General features: G+C 50.8%; 1 protein-coding gene across 2 annotated transcripts in view; it reads left to right on the forward strand.

Moving 5' to 3' along the window:
* Positions 1 to 6737: 6737 nt before the first annotated feature.
* Positions 6738 to 19748, forward strand: part of TBCD (tubulin folding cofactor D) — a 205591-nt gene continuing 192580 nt past the window's right edge. The window contains exons 1-8 of one of the 2 annotated variants that reach the window (XM_040331075.1): positions 6738 to 6828; positions 9052 to 9262; positions 11453 to 11503; positions 12096 to 12193; positions 12292 to 12393; positions 13465 to 13611; positions 13720 to 13775; positions 19067 to 19199. In XM_040331075.1, the coding sequence (XP_040187009.1) occupies positions 9091 to 9262; positions 11453 to 11503; positions 12096 to 12193; positions 12292 to 12393; positions 13465 to 13611; positions 13720 to 13775; positions 19067 to 19199 (759 nt within the window). In that variant the 5' untranslated portion in view covers positions 6738 to 6828; positions 9052 to 9090. Of the gene's footprint in view, positions 6829 to 7055; positions 7162 to 9051; positions 9263 to 11452; positions 11504 to 12095; positions 12194 to 12291; positions 12394 to 13464; positions 13612 to 13719; positions 13776 to 19066; positions 19200 to 19748 lie in introns of those variants that run through there. The other variant, XM_040331073.1, reaches the window with a different exon arrangement.

Here is a 19748-nt window from a genome sequence, read left to right on the forward strand (position 1 = left end):
CCATTTTCAAATTGAAAATAAGATCCGACGGTGTAACACTGTCGGATCTTAGGCATATCTATGCGTAACTGATTCTATGAATCAGGCGCATAGATACGACCAGTGTAAGTCAGAGATACGACGGCGTATCAGGAGTCACACCATCGTATCTCTTTGTGAATCTGGCCCTTTGAATCCACAAAGAATTTGCGCCGTAAGTTACGGCGGCGTAGTGTATCTCTCGGCGCGTAATTCAAATCGGCGGGTAGGGGGCGTGATTCATTTAAATGAAGCGCGTCCCCGCGCCGAATGAACTGCGCATGCTCCGTTTCGAAATTTCCCGCCGTGCATTGCGCGAAATGACGTCGCAACGACGTCATTTTTTTTAACTTAGACGTGAGTTACGTCCATCCCTATTCACGGACGACTTACGCAAAAAAAAAATTCAAATTTCGACGCGGGAACGACGGCCATACTTAACATGGCAAGTCTAACTATACGCCGCAAAATTCCAGCTTTAACTATACGCCGGAAAGAATGCGGAGGCAGCGCGTACGTTCGTGGATCGTCGGAAAAAAATAATTTGCATACCCGACGCGGAAAAACGACGCAAACTCCACCCAGCGGGCGCCGAAGTATTGCACCTACGATCCGAAGGCGTACGAAGCCGTACGCCTGTCGGATCGAAGCCAGAAGCCGTTGTATCTTGGTTTGAGGATTCAAACAAAAGATACGACGCGGCAAATTTGAAAGTACGCCGGCGTATCAGTAAATACGCCGCCGCAGATGTACCTGAATCTGGCCCTGTGTGTTTTTTTCTTTTAGACAATCTCTTTATCTAAAAACTGGTTATGCGATTTTAAAACTTTTACACTGACAATGTTCATCTCCTACACAGAAAATTTGAAAGTTAAAATGTAATTACAATGAATGTGTTTATCAGGGATGCAAAAACAGTTGAAGGCAGATCGATAGAAGATCAATAAACTCGGCATGACCCAGAAGAATCCTGAGATGACCTCAGACACAAACAAAGCGCATTTCATGGACACACATTTTTTCATGGTGACAAGAGAAAAACAAAGTGTATTGTGTGGAGGGCACACGGGGACACAGCCATAGACGGGCGCCTAAGTAAGACGTGTCATCTCTCTGCCCTCTGGAGCAAAAGTGAGAACCGCGATGGGACAGGAAGTGAAGAAAAAGTTCCTCGATGGGGGACACAAGCAGCAAATAAACATTGAGAACATAGGGCCAGATTCACATACATTTGCGGCCGTGTAACGTAACCCGTTTACGATACACCACCGCAAGTTTCCAGTTTTAGTGCCCGATCCACAAAGCACTTACCTGGAAACTTGCGGTGGTGTATCGTAAATACGTCCGGCGCAAGGCGGGCCAATTCAAATGGGCGTGCGCCATTTAAATTAGGCGCGCTCCCGCGCCGGACCTACTGCGCATGCTCCGTTTCCTAACTCCCGCCGTGCTTTGCGCACCGTGACGTCATTTTTTTGAACGGCGACGCGCGTAGCGTACTTCCGTATTCCCGGACGGCTTACGCAAACAACGTTAAATTTTGAATTTCGAGGCGAGAACGACGGCCATACTTTAGACAGCAATACGATTGCTGTGTAAAGTTAAGTCACCAAAAACGAAGACTAACTTTGCGACGGGAAACTAGACTAGCGGCGACGTAGCGAACGCGAAATCCGTTGTGGATCGCCGTAACTCCTAATTTGCATACCCGACGCTGTTTACGACGCAAACTCCCCCCAGCGGCGGCCGCGGTACTGCATCCTAAGATCCGACAGTGTAAAACAATTACACCTGTCGGTATCTTTGGGATATCTATGCGTAACTGATTCTATGAATCAGCCGCATAGATAGAAACAGAGAAACGACGGAGTATCAGGAGAAACGCCGTCGTATCTCATTTGTGAACTTTGCGGCGGCGTAGCTTAGCGTGTTTAGGCTACGCCGCCGTAAGCTAGCGAGGCAAGTACTTGATTCTCAAAGTACTTGCCTGCTAAGTTACGGCGGCGTAGTCAACAGCGGGCGGGCGTGCGTAAAGGCGCCTAATTCAAATTTGTCTGAGGGGGCGTGTTTTATGATAATGAGGCTTGACCCGACGTGATTGACGTTTTCTTTATAACTGCGCATGCGCCGGGCGCCTACACTTCCCAGTGTGCATTGCGGCTAAGTCCGCCGCACGGGCCTACTGATTTCGACGTGGACGTAAACGACGTAAATCCCGATTCGCAGACGACTTACGCAAACTAAGTAAAATTTTCGAATTTCGAAGCGGGAACGGCGGCCATACTTTAACACTACTATTCCATCTATTTGATGGAATAACTTTAGGCCTGATAATGCGTTACGGAAACGGCGTAAAAGTACTGCGGCAGCCGGGCGTACGTTCGTGAATAGGCGTAACTAGTGATTTACTTATTCTACGCCGACCGCAATGGAAGCGCCACCTAGCGGCCAGCCTAAATATTGCAACCTAAGATAGGACGGCGCAAGCCGTCGTATCTCAGATAGGTTTAAGCGTATCTCTGTTTGAGAATACACTTAAACTTAGGTCTGCGCAGATTCAGAGTTAGGTCGGCGTATCTACTGATACGCCGACCTAACTCTACCTGAATCTAGCTATAATTCTATCCAAAACAGAAAAAGGGTTCACTTTAAAAAAAAAAAAAAAAAAGCAGAACTCAAAATGAGTCACATTAGAATTTTTTTAGGGGGAAACATCAATGCACAGGACTGACTTGCTGAACAAAAATATTTTTCTGTTTTATTTTTGTATTTTCAATACAAATCTAGGGAGGAAAGGTTCATGCAGCCTGTATGGTCTGCTTTGAGATTCATTCTATGCGCAACACTGACACCTTGTGGTCAGACAGGAATTGACACGTCCACTTCAATGTCACTGGGCCGGATTCAAGTAGATTTGCGCATTTATTACGGAGGCGCAGGGCAACGATTTTGCCCTGCGCCCCCGCAATTTTTTTGCGCTGCCCTCGATTCACGGAGCATAAGCTCCGTAAATTGCGTGGGCGTGCCGGCAAAATTTAAATGAGAGACCTCCACCAAGCCACGAATGTGCGAAGCCAGTCTCCCACCCGAGATACGGGCGGGAGCAGACCTGCAGGCGGAAGCAGGCATGTCCGCAGACTTGTTAGGCATGCGGTATCAGGTGTGCTGCTGCCCCGCGGCGGGGGTTTAAGCAATGCTGTATCCTGGCCTAGGCCAACAAGGCCCAGGCCTAGGGCAGCACTTTGCAGGGGGGCAGCATGGACAGTGTCCCTGCCGGCTTGCGCTACACTGTTGGGCAAATTAGTTTAGCTCCCCCATAAATCGGCCGCACTGCTTCCAGTTTGCGGGCGGTTGGCATTCTGCAACTGGGGGTGGGGCGTTGCTTCTAATTTTTTACCTTCTCTGTCCCATTGTAGAGATTTCCCTTCACTTCATGTCCCATAGCCAAACAGGAAGTGAGAGGAAATCTTTGCAAATTAAGGGAATCCATTGCCCCCCCCTCCCAGGCCATCAGAACTAGTGTCCCCACTTGAAAATTTCAGGGTGGGTCTTAAACTGCAAGGGGTGTGGCCTTGACAGGAAGGGGTGGGTCATATTTAAATTAGGGGGTGCACGAGTTTAGTCAGGCCTAGGGCAGCACAAAACCTGAATACACCACTGGGTTTAAGCACCTTGTAGACCTACCCCCACCGCACAGGGCGGGCGAAAAAACGCTCGGAGGTAGTCAAGGAGGGTCCTTGCACATGGCGAGGTCCCTAGCCCTTCCAAGACTGTGGGAAAAGCATGCGCTTTCCACCCGTGGCATCCTCAATGATGCCATTCAGGGAAGTCCCAAAAGGACCGTTCACCCTTAAAGGCCATCACCAAGGCCTCCTCAGAGGACTAGTCCGCAGACCAGCTCTTCAGCCACACAAGGCGGCGCAGAACCACTGCATAGACGGAAGACCCGGATCGTATCCATGGCCGCCTCGCAGAGAAATTTTTGACCCTGAACCAATTGTTCAGCCAGGTCCCTAGAGGACTCGGAAGTGTCCCCTTCTTCCAGCTCCTGCAGCAGGAGCTTCGCTCTTTCAGTCGGGGCCTGTGCCACCAGGGCCCCGGCCAGAGCCGGCCTCACCGCCGTGAATAGGGAGCGGGCCACGGCCTCCACTCTCCTATCAGCGGGATCCTTAAATGCAGGAGCCCCTTCCACAGGCAACGTGGTGGCCTTGCTCAGTCTGGACACAGGGGGGTCCACTGGCGGAGGAGAGAACTTTTTTGCGGTGCATCCCATTCCTTGTACAACATGTTGTCCAAATAAGGAACACAAGGAAACACTTTAGCGGTGCGTGGCGGTCTGCGGAACCCAAAAGGTACTGATACGGCTGGTGTCTCCGCCACATCCTCAATTTTTAGAGTCTCACGCACCGCAGAAACAAGAGCTACAAAAAAAAACATCCTTGCCAGCAACTGACTCTGCAGCAGAGTCACCCTCACTGTCTATGTGGGTTAAGCCCGCAGCCTCTGATATTACAGAACCAGAAAACAGCAATTCTGCGTCAGAGACATCCCCAGAAGCAGGCTCAGGGAGGGGGCGCTTTTTACCCCCCATCCAGGCACTAGCTGCTTCAAACCTGGCAAGAAACCCAGGACAACCAACATAACAGATGTGGCAGGGGAAGGGACGTTAAGGGTTAACTCAGGCATTGCTGGAGAGGGAGACCTGGTTCAGGTTTCATAGTGCCAGCGCTGTGTCACCCACCCTGCAAAGCAGGACAAAAAAAAAACACTGGTCACCTCCTTGCTGCTATTGCAGAGTATGGGAGCCCCTGGTACTCACCACCCCACCCGGTGCAGCGCGGCCTGAGAAGGACTAGGTGTGCTGAGAAGCCATGCAGCGCTGTGTCAGTCTTCTCCTCAGACGGATCCGCGGTCTTTTGCGGCGCCAAAGCCGTCACACGAGGCAGACGAAAAAGCAAGATGGCCGCCGAATGCTGAGAAAACAGCATAGGACCACAGGAAAATGGCCCCCGAGCTATATAGAGCGGGGCTCCGGTAAAATGGCAGCCGTTGCGCAGCATTTAAAAAGACAGTGACACAGCAAAAGCCAGCACAAAAAAATCACCTCACAACACACATGAAAGGCCCTGTAGTGAACACCACAGCCCTCTGTAGTGACAACACACAGCCCCCGCTACACACACGGGTCCGGGTGTATATGAGCCCCAGAAAAAAAAAAACTCACAGCCGCTACCCACAAGGGAAGGAGGGAGAGGAATAAGGGAGAGAGGAAAGCAGGGAAAAAACCCTCAGTCGACCTCCCCAGGGAAAATTCCAGCCAGACCACTTACCTGAGTAAGGGGCCACTACTTACCCGTCCTGCGACTACCCGGCTGGAGGCATCCCAGACAGAACCAACGTCCGTAAACGGCATGGCTGTCGGCCAGACACACTGTGACAAGGCCATAAAAGACCGGCTATATGTGTGCCCTAGAACCGAAGTTCCCCGGCCGCCCCTGGAGCAACGGGCCTGTCAAGGACGTCCGAAAGCTGAGCTAAGGGCCGGCACACGCTCGATGGCCGAACCTGGGGGGACTACAAGCGTCGAGGACCCAGCCTGTCACCCAGTCGGCTGTTGATAGAAGAATCACAGGATTCAAAAATGCAGGAACAAAAAAATAAAAGCGAGAAAAAGCGCAAGAAAAAAACTCCAGAGTACAGGACTCCAGAAGTGCCTGACTCTCCTGACGTTAGGCAGAAAAAGACTGAGGCTGCTAGAGCAGGGTGTGGGTTATGCCTGCGGGAGCCACGCCCCCTGGGAGGAGCGGCACGAAGGAAAGGTTTTAACGCTTTAATAGGTAGATTCACAAAGAGTTAGGCCGGCTTATCTACAGATAAGCCGACCTAACTCTGAATCTGCGCCGACCTATGTTTAAGTGTATTCTCTAACTGAGATACACTTAAACATATCTAAGATAGGACGGCTTGCGCCATTCTATCTTAGATTGCAATGTTCTGGCTTACCGCTAGGTGGCGCTTACATTGCGGCCGGCCTAGATTATGTAAATGAGGGGATACGCCGATTCACGCCGATTCACAAGCGTACACCGGGCCTACACCGCCGCATTACGTCGTTTCCGTAAGGGATAGGCCGCCTAAAGTTATTCCACCTATGAGGTGGAATAACAATGTTAAGTATGGCCGCCGTTCCCGCCGCGAGGTTCGAATTTTTTACGTCGTTTGCGCAAGTCGTCCGCGAATCGGGATTTACGTCGTTTACGTACGCGTCAAAATCAATAGGCCCGTACCGCCTACTTAGCCGCAATGCGCACTGGGAAATGTAGTCGCCCGGCGCATGCGCAGTGTAAAAAACGTCAAAAAACGTGAGGTCAAGCCTCATTTCCATACTACACGCCCCCCTCCCAGTCATTTGAATTAGGCGCGCTTACGCCCGCTCGTTTTAGGCTACGCCGCCGAAAATTTGAAGGTAAGTGGTTTGAGAATCACTACTAACCTAAATAATTTACGGCAGTGTAGCCTAAAAAGAGTAGGCTAGGCCGTCCTAATTTTAGACCAACCTACATGAATCTACCTATTGGTGCTGTTAAATTCTGCCTAAACTCTCCTGGTAGGAAGAAGCATAACCCTAATGTCAAAGAAGGCTGTGTCCGTCTATGAACGGAAGAGAAATACTATTTTAGAGCTTCATCCAGCAGAGGGCGCTGTGATTTCTGGAGGGAGGGTGCAGTATCTATACATGGCCAGTAGAAGGCGCTGTGGCCATTGATGTCAGGGGATGGCGCAGCATCTATTGTGGTGACCAGACAAGTCGCAGTAAGTCTATACAGCCTGTGTGTGTGTGTGTGTGTGTGTAATACATGTGGGGCCGGTAGGGGGCGCGGGATGTGTGAGCAGCCGAGGCGCAGTAGGTCTGTACTGTATGTTTATGTATGTTTGTATTCTGTATAATGTCCGCAATGGGCGCAGTGACTCTCTCTGGCCGGCAGAGGGCGCGGTGAGTTCATGTGACAGGCGGAGGGGGGCGCGCAGTGATGACATAACCGGCCCCGCCCCCTCCCGGGATCCGTAGTCTTCGTCGTTGTCTTGGTGACGGGCGGACAGCGAGCGGTCACGTGGAGAGAGCGGGGCGCGTCCGGTGTGTGGCGGGTGAGTTCATTCATATTCACCGCTCCGCTTCTTCCCCCCCCCCCCCCCCGGGATAATATCTCCTGTCAGTGCCGTGCCCCCCTCCCCCTCTCTCCTCAGTACAGTGCCCCCCCTCTCCTGTCAGTGCAGTGCCCCCCTCCCCCTCTCCTGTCAGTGCCGTGCCCCCCTCCCCCTCTCTCCTCAGTACAGTGCCCCCCCCTCTCCTGTCAGTGCAGTGCCCCCCTCCCTCTCTCCTCAGTACAGTGCCCCCCTCCCCCTCTCCTGTCAGTGCGGTGCCCCCCTCCCCCTCTCCTGTCAGTGCCGTGCCCCCCTCCCTCTCTCCTGTCAGTGCCGTGCCCCCCTCCCCCTCTCTCCTCAGTACAGTGCCCCCCCCTCTCCTGTCAGTGCAGTGCCCCCCTCCCTCTCTCCTCAGTACAGTGCCCCCCTCCCCCTCTCCTGTCAGTGCGGTGCCCCCCTCCCCCTCTCCTGTCAGTGCCGTGCCCCCCTCCCTCTCTCCTGTCAGTGCGGTGCCCCCCTCCCCCTCTCCTGTCAGTGCCGTGCCCCCCTCCCTCTCTCCTGTCAGTGCCGTGCCCCCTCCCCCCTTTCTCCTGTCAGTGCCGTGCCCCCTCTCCTGTGAGTACAGTGCCCCCCCTCCCCCTCTCCTGTCAGTGCGGTGCCCCCCTCTCCTGTCAGTGCGGTGCCCCCCTCCCCCTCTCCTGTCAGTGCGGTGCCCCCCTCCCCCTCTCCTGTCAGTGCCGTGCCCCCCTCCCCCCCTCTCTCCTGTCAGTGCCGTGCCCCCCTCCCCCCTCTCTCCTGTCAGTGCCGTGCCCCCCTCCCTCCCTCTCTCCTGTCAGTGCCGTGCCCCCCTCCCTCCCTCTCTCCTGTCAGTGCCGTGCCCCCCTCCCTCCCTCTCTCCTGTCAGTGCCGTGCCCCCCTCCCTCTCTCTCTCCTGTCAGTGCCGTGCCCCCCTCCCTCTCTCCTGTCAGTGCCGTGCCCCCCTCCCTCTCTCCTGTCAGTACAGTGCCCCCCTCCCCCTCTCCTGTCAGTGCGGTGCCCCCCTCCCCCTCTCCTGTCAGTGCCGTGCCCCCCTCCCTCTCTCCTGTCAGTGCCGTGCCCCCCCTCCTCCCTCTCTCCTGTCAGTGCCGTGCCCCCCCTCCTCCCTCTCTCCTGTCAGTGCCGTGCCCCCCCTCCCTCCCTCTCTCCTGTCAGTGCCGTGCTCCCCCTCCCTCCCTCTCTCCTGTCAGTGCCGTGCCCCCCCTCCCTCCCTCTCTCCTGTCAGTGCCGTGCTCCCCCTCCCTCCCTCTCTCCTGTCAGTGCCGTGCCCCCTTCCTCCCTCTCTCCTGTCAGTGCCGTGCCCCCCTCCTCCCTCTCCTGTCAGTGCCGTGCCCCTCTCCTGTCAGTACAGTGCCCCCCCTCTCTCCTGTCAGTGCCGTGCCCCCCCCCCTCCCTCTCATTTGGCCTGAGGCACGGGGTGCATGAGCCGAGTAAAGCCGAACATTTGCTTGCAGTACCTCATTTGGCCTGAGGTACGGGGGGGCGCAGGAAACAAGCCGTAGTGTCCTCAGGCCTCTTTGACTGTTTTTGCCGCTCTTTGGCGCCCCCCCCCCCCCACCACCTCTGGCCGCATTCGGTATTGCCTCCAATTGAAGTCAATGGGTAAAACTCGCTTTGATATGCGAGTGGTTTGGATTAGGAGTGTTCTCCTGGAAGTGAGGGAAAATACTCGTAATCCGAGGTTCCTCTGTACAATGATTTTAGGTATGCAGGTAAGATGTCCCTGTTGCAGATTTTCCCTCACTTCCTGTCTGGTAAAATGACGTCATCGTGTAGAAACACGTAGGCTTTAGAACCGCTCCACCCTGCGGCCTCCTTTGTGGAAACGTGAATATTGAGAGATGATTTATTTGTCAGTTTGTCCCCCAGAGGCTTTTGTAGTCCAGCGTTGTCACCATGGCCGCAGACGGTTCAGAACGGGAGGAGGACGCCGGGCCGGAGGTGGTCTCTAGCGGGAACATTCTGGAATCGTTCACCGAGAGCCAAGAGACACGAGATCTGATCGTCAACCTGAGATCTTCCTGTGAGGAGCTGGTGACCAGAGAAGTGTGCACACAGAGATTCGTAGGTGAGGAGACCGCCTTCAACCGAACCTTGTGGGAGGGGCTGTGTGGGGAGCCTTGTGGGAGGGGCTGTGTGGGGAACCTTGTGGGAGGGGGCTGTGTGGGGAACCTCGTGGGAGGGGCTGTGCGGGGAACCTCGTGGGAGGGGCTGTGCGGGGAACCTTGTGGGAGGGGGGCTGTGCGGGGAACCTCGTGGGAGGGGGGCTGTGCGGGGAACCTCGTGGGAGGGGGGCTGTGCGGGGAACCTTGTGGGAGGGGGCTGTGTGGGGAACCTTGTGGGAGGGGGCTGTGTGGGGAACCTTGTGGGAGGGGGCTGTGTGGGGAACCTTGTGGGAGGGGGCTGTGTGGGGAACCTTGTGGGAGGGGGCTGTGTGGGGAACCTTGTGGGAGGGGGCTGTGCGGGAAACGTTGTCACTAGATTAGAGATTGTAGGGAAGACGAATCCTCATCATGAAATTCTGTCAGCCATCTTTTTATTAACCACTTGCTTACTGCAGGGTTTGACAAATTTGCTTGGAATCTAGGAGCCAGCTAAAAAAGTTAAGAGCCAGAAAACGCGCCCCGTCGAGCTTGCCCGCAGAAGCGAACACATGCGCGAGCAGCGCCCGCATATGTAAACGGTGTTAAAACCACACATGTAAGGTATCGCCGCGATTGGTAGAGCGAGAGCAATAATTCTAGCCCTAGACCTTCTCTGTAACTCAAAACATGCAACCTGTAGATTTTTTTAAACGTCGCCTATGAAGATTTTAAAGGGTAAAAGTTTGTTGGCATTTCACGAGCGGACGCAATTTTGAAGCGTGACATGTTGGGTATCAATTTACTCGGCGTAAAATTATCTTTCATAATATTACAAAAAATGGGGATAACTTTACTGTTGTCTTATTTTTTTATTAAAAAAAGTGTATTTTTTTCCCAAAAAAGTGCACTTGTAAGCCCGCTGCGCAAATACTGCGTGACAAAAAGTATTGCAACGATCGCCATTTTATTCTCTGGGGTGTTAGGATAAAAAATATATATAATGTTTGGGGGTTCTAATTAGAGGGAAGAAGATGGCAGTGAAAATAGTGAAAAATGACATTAGAATTGCTGTTTAACTTGTAATGCTTAACTTGTAATACCAACGGCCACCACCAGATGGCGCCCGGGATTTGTCGAGCCCTGGCTTACTGGGTACATATACCCCCTCGGCTGAAGGAGGAAGTGGGACAGGAAGTCCCCTTCTCCTGAAGCCCCCACTCCCCCCCCCCCCCCAAAAAAAAATGACATGCCAAATGTGGCATGTAAGGGGGCGAGGAGTGGGTTAAGCGGAAGTTCCATTTTTAGGTGGAACTCCACTTTAATGTGTGCCCTGCATAGTGTTTCTAACTGTGGGGTGAGGGGGGTGACTGGGGGGAGGTGACGATGGTTATCTCTATGTACAAGGGACACAGCATCGGTCTCCTCTTCCTGACAGGACGTGGATCTGTGTGTTTACACCTCCCTGTCTCTGTGACTGCCGATCGCGGGCGCGTGGCGGGGCTCGCGGGCGTGCTTGCAGGGCTCGCAGGCCCCCCCCCCCCAGTGGCTGTAGGTATTTATGGACCTTGCTTTGTGCACTGGTCCAAATCATTTGGTGTGGGGGAGGGGGGATTATGGTGTGGGGGTTATTCTTCTTCAGGGGTTTGGCCCCTTAGTTCCAGTGAAGGGAACTCTTAGGGCTCTTTCACACGGAGCGGATCCGTATTGACTCTCCCCGTGTGTGTCCGTCTGCTCAGCGGGGATCATCCGTAAATCCCCACTGATCTGTCGGCGGACAGGGCGGTCCCCGCACACTGTGCAGAGACCGCCCTGTCTTTCCTCCGCTCTCCCCTATGGGGAATCGGATGAATACGGACCGTGTGTCTGTGTTCATCCGATCCGTTCCGCCAGACGGAAGAAAAATAGGGTTTTCTTCCGTCTGAAAAAGCGGATCTTTGCGGACGTTAGTGGATGCATCATCCGCTAACGTCTGCAATCCCATAGGGATACATTACAAGTCCGTAAACGGACTTGTAAAAAACGGACCGATTGTCCGTATGTGTGAAAGGGCCCTTAAGGTGTCGGCATACCGTGACATTTTGGACAATTTCTTGCTCTTAACTTTGTGTGAAGAGTTTGGGGACGGCCCCTTCCTGTTCCAACATTTGGTCTTATTTCTCTTTCTGTCGTTGTAGTGATCATGGACAAATACCAGGAACAGCCGCACCTCCTGGACTCACATCTGGGTAAGTGTCGCACAAGTCACATGACCATTTACAAGGCAGACGTTTGGATTTTTGGACAATAAAGTGAAAATGTACCTCTTATGTCTAAGTGACCCTGTGTCCATTAGGGGCGCAGGCTGACTGAGAAAAATGATGGACAGCTGTTTAATGGACAATGAGAAGGTGGTTGTTGTTAAAAATAAATAAAAAATAAAACAAGACTTTAATATTGCTTTAATCCAGTGTTTCTCAATTCCAGTCCTCAGGCCCCCCAACAGGTCAGGTTTTCAGGATTTCCCTCAGATGAAAAGGCTGTGGTGATTACTAAGGCAGTGAAACTGATCAAATCACCTGTGCAAAATAATGGAAATCCTGAAAACTTGACCTGTTGGGGGGGCCTGAGGACTGGAATTGAGAAACACTGCTTTAATCCATGCTGAGTAAGCGCTGCTCTGAGCTGTCCTCTGTGCTGAACACAAAACCTGAAGACCACCTGTCTCATTGGGGGGTCACTGTTGAGAAGGCATGGGGTCAGCCCCCCCCCCAATGTATTGGAGGAGGGGGATATAGTGTCCTTTTATTTTAGTAATGATGATTATTTCTTCTCTTGCAGAGTGGATGTTGGATCTCTTACTGGAAATTATTCGTGATAAAACTTCCTCGCCTCTTCTCTTCCACCTCGCCTTTAAATTTCTCTATATCATTTCTAAGGTAATTTCCTCCTCACTCCTCTGTCTTCAGGATATGTCTGTATTCTGTGTATTGGGAGAATTGGGGGCTCTCCATCTCACACATGTTCTCTCTGGCAGGTACGCGGTTATAAAATCTTCATCCGCCTTTTCCCCCATGAGGTGGTGGACGTACATCCCGTACTTGAGATGATCCGTGCACAGAATCCTGCCGATCCCGAGGTGAGCCAATTCAGAATAGAACACTATTAAGTGGAACTAAACCCTCCGGTCCTATACAGCCGCGGAAGCTGCCACCTTCGCCTCGTATCTGAAGCTGCCTTGAATACTACACATGTGATCAGTTATGAAACCAGACATTTGATAGCTTAGTTCAGAGCACAAGCAACTGTGACCCGTTATCATTCGCAGTGTGCCTTGAATGTAACTGTTTTGGGAAGCAGTTCAGTTGAGGGGTTTAGTTCCACTTTACATTAGACGATACAGTGTGTGTTTATTGAATCATTTGTATGTTATCACTAATGGAGGCCAGACACCTCCCCATTCACAGGTCACCTTCTCTTCACCCCCCCCCCCCCAATGCACAGGTTACCTTGTTCTTCTTTCCCTCTCTCCACCCCCCATGTACATGCACAGGTTACTTTTGCTGCTCTTGTCCACAGCTCACACCCCCCCCCCCCCACACTCACAGGTACTGTAAATATCTCCTAAACATGCACCGTTTAGGAGATGATTACTGTGGATGCAGTCGGTGACGTCACCGGCACATGCACTCTGAAGGAACAACATGCACCCCCATCCATGTTAAGGGCATGCCGCCTGGTATGGTTCAGGAGGAGGGGGGTGGTGGGCGCTCGCTCGTTTCCTCCCTTACCTGACTTGCTGGGCTGCATGCTCGGATAAGGATCTGGTATGGATTTGGGGGGGGGGGGGGGGGGGGGAGGGGGGCCGGCTCGGCTCCCCCTTTTTTTTTTTTTTTTTGATGTGGTGTTTCCCTCCAAATCCATACCGCCCCCCCCCCCCCCCCCACTGAACCATACCAGGCCACATGCCCTCAACATGGGGGGGGGGGGTGCTTTGGGACAGGGGGGATCTTCATTCCTTCAGAGCACATGTGTCGGGGACAAACTACAGAATGTCCTCGGCTCTACAGAACAACTCCAGTGCTTTAACCTGCATAGATGAGAACCTCCACAAATTCATTATAAGCATATGATTTGTACATAGGGCTATGATTGGGGGTACAAGGAGTATTGATTTCATGTTAACCCCCCCCATTATATCTCTCTGCAGACATGGGAATCTCGCTACATGCTCTTGCTGTGGCTCTCCATGGCTTGTCTTATTCCATTTGATCTCTCTCGATTGGATGGGAATCTTTCTACGGAAGAAGGACAAAAACGCCAATCTACCATGGACACCGTCCTGGACGTTGCTAAGGTGCGTGTTCTATAATGTGCTCTCTGTATTTGTTTTTTATTTTTTTCTCGAAGGTCTCAAGAATCTGATGCCCATAATTTTAATGTCATTTTGTTGGCTTTTTTTCAGTCGTACTTGTTGGTGAGTGACAAAGCCCGAGATGGAGCCGCTGTGCTGGTATCAAAGTAAGTTTGAAACTTATAACCAACACTTCGTCCACTTTTCTTGTCACATTGCAAAACGTTTTTTTCACTGTCAGATTATGGCGTTTTCCCTTCACTTCCTGTCCCATAGCCAAACAGGAAGTGAGAGGAAATCCCTGCAAATTAAGGGAATTCCCTGAGGACCCCAAGGTCACCAGAACCAGTGTCCTCATTGGAAGATTTCCCCTCCTATTACTTTTTGGGGGGACAACACAAAATTTAGAATTTTTCTTTTTACTTTCATACTCAATGATAATCGGGTAAAAAAGAGACAATGAATCTCCATAACGGGGACACAGGTGACAATAAAAACTGACAGGGGGGGTCTAATCCATCTCCACTCAAAACCTAAAAAAAGTTTTCCCTTTTAGTTATACTTTAACAGCTGAACTCCAGCTTTTGATGCACTTTACAGCTTGTCCCTCCCTAACGTGAGGCTGCTGGATGTGGGGCATAAAGTCTAATGGAGCTGCGGCCACATACAGCACACCGCACTGTGTTCCGAGGTCAAGCCAAGATTTTCCTGTCTCATACAAAAGAAGAGACGTATATGGACAGCCGCACTCCAATAAGTCTAAAAAAGACGCGCCCTTTATTGGGTAAAAAGAAATGCACTACAAAAAAACAGCATACAGTTGAGGTTCAATGTGAAATGCGTCAGCTGTTTATTTCCCACTGTATGCTGTTTTTTTTGTAGTGCATTTCTTTTTACCCAATAAAGGGCGCGTCTTTTTTAGACTTATTGGAGTGCGGCTGTCCATATACGTCTCTTCTTTTGCATGCTCTGTGCATTGCCGGCACCCGTTGGTTCCTGAGTGGACATTGATTGCCTTAGGTGTGCTCACCTGGAGCGGCAGTTTTTCCTATTCCTTCCTGTCTCATACCCGGTGCTCTGACAAAATTAGCAACCTGGCAGAATGTGCAAAACCGTGTCACTTCCTGTGACGTGGGATCAGCTGTATCGCCAAATCGCTCGCACTGCGAATGCGCAACGCATCATACACTCCTTCACTGGCTGGCATCTTTACACACAGGACTTTGCCTGGCAGAATGGGCGACTTGACTACTGCGCATGCCGGAAAACCACTAAGACTTACGGCATTTACGTTCTTAAGGCCACCTTGCTACACCTTACACTCAATCTCATCAGACCTACAGTAAGTAGGTGGGGCAGCGGACATCTTGCTACACCAAACCCTGTTTTGATTTGGCAAACTAATTTCAGCAATCGAGTGAGTTTATTATCTACGTGAATTTAGATCTGCTCACTTGATTGCTGAAATTGGTTTGCTAATTCAAAACGGGGTTTGGAGTAGGAAGATGTCCGCTGGTAAGTTGTTGTTTTCCGCCGTGTGAATGCACAGTAGTCGGTCGAGCATTCTACCAGGCAAATTTCTGTGTGCAACAACGTTGGCTACTGAAGGCGTGTATGACGCGTTGCGGGCGGTTTGGCGATACAGCTGATTAAACGTCACAGGAAATTACGTTGGTTGCAGATTCTGCCAGGTTGGTCCTTTTGTCAGACCACCGGAACACAATAGAATCTGATCAGTGCTCATCCATTCAGCAAAAGGCCCCTTTCACACGGGGCGGATCAGTAATGATCCGCCCCTTGAAACTCTGCTTGCTCAGCTAGGATCGCTCCGTTGATCCCCGCTGAGCCGGCGGGTGACAGGGCGGTCCCCGCACACTGTGCAGGGACCGCCCTGTCTTTTCTCTGCTCTCCCCTAATGGGGGGATCGGATTTACACTGACCGTCTGTCCATGTTCACCCGATCCAATCCACCAGGCGGAAGGAAAAGTAGGTTTTTCCTCCGTCAAACTTTGGCGGGTTGGATGTCAGCAGGCATGTCACCGCTGACATCCGCGGCTCCATAGAGGAGCACGGAGCGCCCGTTCAGGTCCGCCTAAAAAACTGACAGGCGGACCTGAATGGGCCGCCCATGTGAAAGAGCCCAAAGTGGATGTATTCTAGCAATGAGTACAAAGCTTCCTCTGAATGGCTGAGTCAGAGGTTGTGACATCATCAGCCCACCTCTTTGACTCAGAGGAAGCTTTGTATTCATACATTGCTTTCCCTGAATGTCTGAGCGCCAATCAGGTAGACTCTACTGTGCTCCGGGCATGAGAAGTCTCGGCTAGCTGCAGCTCCATACAGTTTCTCCTGCAAATCCAGCAGCCTTGCATGTTCGTGAGGGACATCGTTTGTTTGGGCCAAGCTGTAAAGCATGGGTCCTCAAACTATGTCCCTCCAGTTGTTCAGGAACTACAATTCCCATCATGCCTAGTCATGTCTGTGAATATCGGAGTTTTACCATGCCCCATGGGAGGTATAGTTCCGCAACAGCTGGAGGGCTGTAGTTTGAAGATCCCTGCTCAAAAGCTGGAGTTCGGCTATTAAAGCAACCGTGTTAAAGGGGATGGTGCCCCCTTGTTGCTTTGCTATGGGGGCACTTATGCATGCTCTCTCCCGAGCCAGCTCTCTGTGTGTCCGAAGTAATTTTTTTATAGCAAAAAGAAAACAAAAAACTAATTGTTGCATGTAAAGAAAAAGTGCGAGGAAAGTCCCGGGATGGAAGTGCCAGGAAAGTCCTGGGATGGAAGTGTATAAAGGACATTGGTTAGTGAATAAACACAATAATCTACAACAGTGTCAGCGCCAGTCTGTGCCAGTTCCAACCATCAACCAATTGATGATAATGAGCTCCAGAAGTTGTGCTCCCAAGACAGGATTGCTCCAGAGAAAACGGAGCGCGCTCACCGGGACGTAACGACCCGTTGTGTTAGCGAGCGAGTCAATACAGCGCTCCAAGTTGGATCCTGGTTGGAAGTTAACCACTTGCCGACCAGCCGCTGCTGTTTTACTGCGGCAACACTGCTTGGCTGGGCTAAACGACGTTGTGTTGCGTCACTTCACCCTGTGACCACCAGGGGCACGCCGCTGGAGGCATGCGCCCAGTGCTGGACCCCGGAGCCGCTGTGAGTCATAGCGCCCGCCGGGCACCCGCAATCGCTCGTGACACAGCGAGAACTGGGAGCTGTGTGTATAAACGCACAGATTCTGATTCTCATAGGGGAGAAATGACTGATCGTCGGTTCATACAGTGTATTAACGGCGATCTGTCATTTTCTCCTAGTGAGTTCCTTCAGTTAGAACAGGGGTCTCCAAACTGCGGCCCGAGGGCCAGATGTGGCCCTTTGCTAGCCTTTATCCGCCCCTCAGGGCACTATTCCTCCCACTGACACCAACAATGGGGCACTATGTTTTCCACTGATACCAAGGATGGGATACTATACCTCCTACTAATACCAATAATGGGGCACTACTACTCCTACTGACCACCAACCCCAAAGCCATATTTATTCTCACTGATGCTGAGCTCGGCACATTTTCTACCCCTGCTGGCCACAATCCGGCCCTCCTAAAGTCTGAAGGACAGTAGACTGGCCCTTTATTTGAAAAAGTTTGGAGACCCCAGAGTTGGCACACAATTGAGGGAACACAATTAACCCCTTGATCGCCCCCCTAGTGTTAACCCCTTCCCTGCCAGTGACATTTTCACAGTAATCCTAAGCATTTTTATAGCACTAATCGCTGTGAAAATGACAATGGTCCCAAAAATGTGTCAAAAGTGTTCGATGTGTCCACCATAATGTCGCAGTCCTGATAAAAATCGCAGATTGCTGCCATTACTAGTACAAAAAAAAACAAAAACATAAAAATGCCATAAAACTATCCCCTATTTTGTAGGCGCTATAACTTTTGCGCAAACCAATCAATATACACGTATTGTGATTTTTTTTTTTTTTTTACCAAAAATATGTAGAAGAATACGTATCGGCCTAAAGCGAGGGAAAAAAATGTTTTTTTGAAAAACAAAACAAAAAAAATGTGGGATATTTATTATAGCAAAAAGTAAAAGATTGATTTTTTCTTTCTTCAAAAATTGGCGCTGTTCTTTTGTTAAAAAAACAAAACAAAACGCAGAGGTGATCAAATGCCACCAAAAGAAAGCTCTATTTGTGGGAAAAAAAGGACGCACATTTTGTTTTGGGTACACCGTCGCATGACTGCGCAATTGTTAGTTAAAGCAACGCAGTGCCGTATTGTAAAAAGTGCTCTGGTCAGGAAGGGCGGTAAAATCTTCCGGGGCTAAAGCGGTAATAAAAAAACATTTACATATAGCAAGAAGCCCCTAAACCCCCCCACCCCCCCCCCTCTCCCCTCCTCCGCACTTTTTGGAGTGATTTTATAAAGCAAATTCTATTTGCTGTCACGTTGTTGATGTAGGTATTGGAACCACCTGCAGATCTAGAGTTTGGCCACCAGATGGCAGTAGAGCACCTGTCAGAGCTCGCTCTGCGTCAAGCATGAGCACACATAGCCCCGGGCTACACTTCCACCTGAGTCATTCCACCGCACCAACCTCCTATTGTCAGTAAATACAGTATTCCTGTCACTGGCTATAAGAGAACTTATCACAGGCTCTATGTATGTGTACTTACCGTCTTGGAGACATTTTTAGAAGACCAATGACACAATTGCTGCTTATTTCAGTGCACATTTCTCCATTTTTTTTTTTTTTTTTTCTGTTAATTACTTCAACTCTGAATGGTTTTACCCCCCCCCCCCCCCCCCCCCCCCCCCATGACCATGCCATTTTATTTGCGATTTAGCCCAGCGCTATTTTAACTGGTAATTGCGTGGTCATGTAACACTCTATGCAAATTTCATTCATGTCTTTTTTTTCACACAAATAGAACTTTCTTTTAGTGGCGTTTGATCACTAATAGGATTTACATTTTTTATTATATCAATGAAAAAGGACCCAAAATTTTGAAAAAAAACACTTTTTTTTATTTATTTTTTTTACTTTCCGCTATACAACCTATCCAATCCTAAGCCTATACATAATTGTGCCTGTAGGTGTCGCCCCGCTGCAGTAAATGCACTGTGTCAGCATCACTTTCTTCTTCTGCCCCGGACTACATGTCCCATGAGACATTGCACCTCACACATTCACAAGTTCTCAGGCACTTACTGACTTGTATGGATGGTGTACTGAGCTGTATGTGTGCTGCACTGTGTATAAAGACACAATGCACTCGGTATGCAGGCCAGCTAATCGATAATGAACATTGTTGACTATTTTTTTGATCGGTTATAATGGATGATATCTCTTGGTTCTTTCAGCCCTACACTGGACTTGCCCTGTTATTCCAAGGAATGATTTTGGCTTTTGAGCTGATCGATTCTCTATATCCTTTTGCAGGTTCATCACCCGCCCTGATGTCAAACAGAAGAGAATGGCAGATTTCCTGGACTGGTGTCTTTCTACATTGTCACACTCCTCCTACCTGACCATCGAAGGCAGGAACGCCATGGACGGGATCCTGCAGGCCTTGGTATGTAAACACATATTTATTATTTTTTATCTATTACAGGTAATTATTTAGTGTTGACAATTTACGCAGCACCAGGGCTGGTGCAAGGATTTTTGACACCCTAGCAATATCTCATCCCCCTGGCTCCACCCCCTTTGACACGCCCATATATACGGTGGAGGTGGCGGGGTGGAGAATTTTGTGAAGCCTCTCCACCTATTTATTCAGCCGTGGTCGGTAGGCCTGCACCTGCGCATTTAGGCTTGGCCTGAAGACAAATAGTGGAGGCACCGGATCACTTCCTCACGCCAGCCGTGGCCTGTAGTGTATGGACGGGCTAGGGTGGCGTATGGACGGGCTAGGGTAGCGTATTGGACGGGCTAGGGTAGCGTATTGGACAGGCTAGGGTAGTGTATTGGACAGGCTAGGGTAGCGTATTGGACGGGCTAGGGTAGCGTATTGGACGGGCTAGGGTAGCGTATTGGACGGGCTAGGGTGGCGTATTGGACGGGCTATGGTGGCGTATTGGACGGGCTAGGGTAGCGTATTGGACGGGCTAGGGTAGCGTAT

This window comes from Rana temporaria, chromosome 12 (genome assembly GCF_905171775.1).
Source record: "Rana temporaria chromosome 12, aRanTem1.1, whole genome shotgun sequence".
Taxonomy (NCBI): Eukaryota; Metazoa; Chordata; class Amphibia; order Anura; family Ranidae; genus Rana; species Rana temporaria.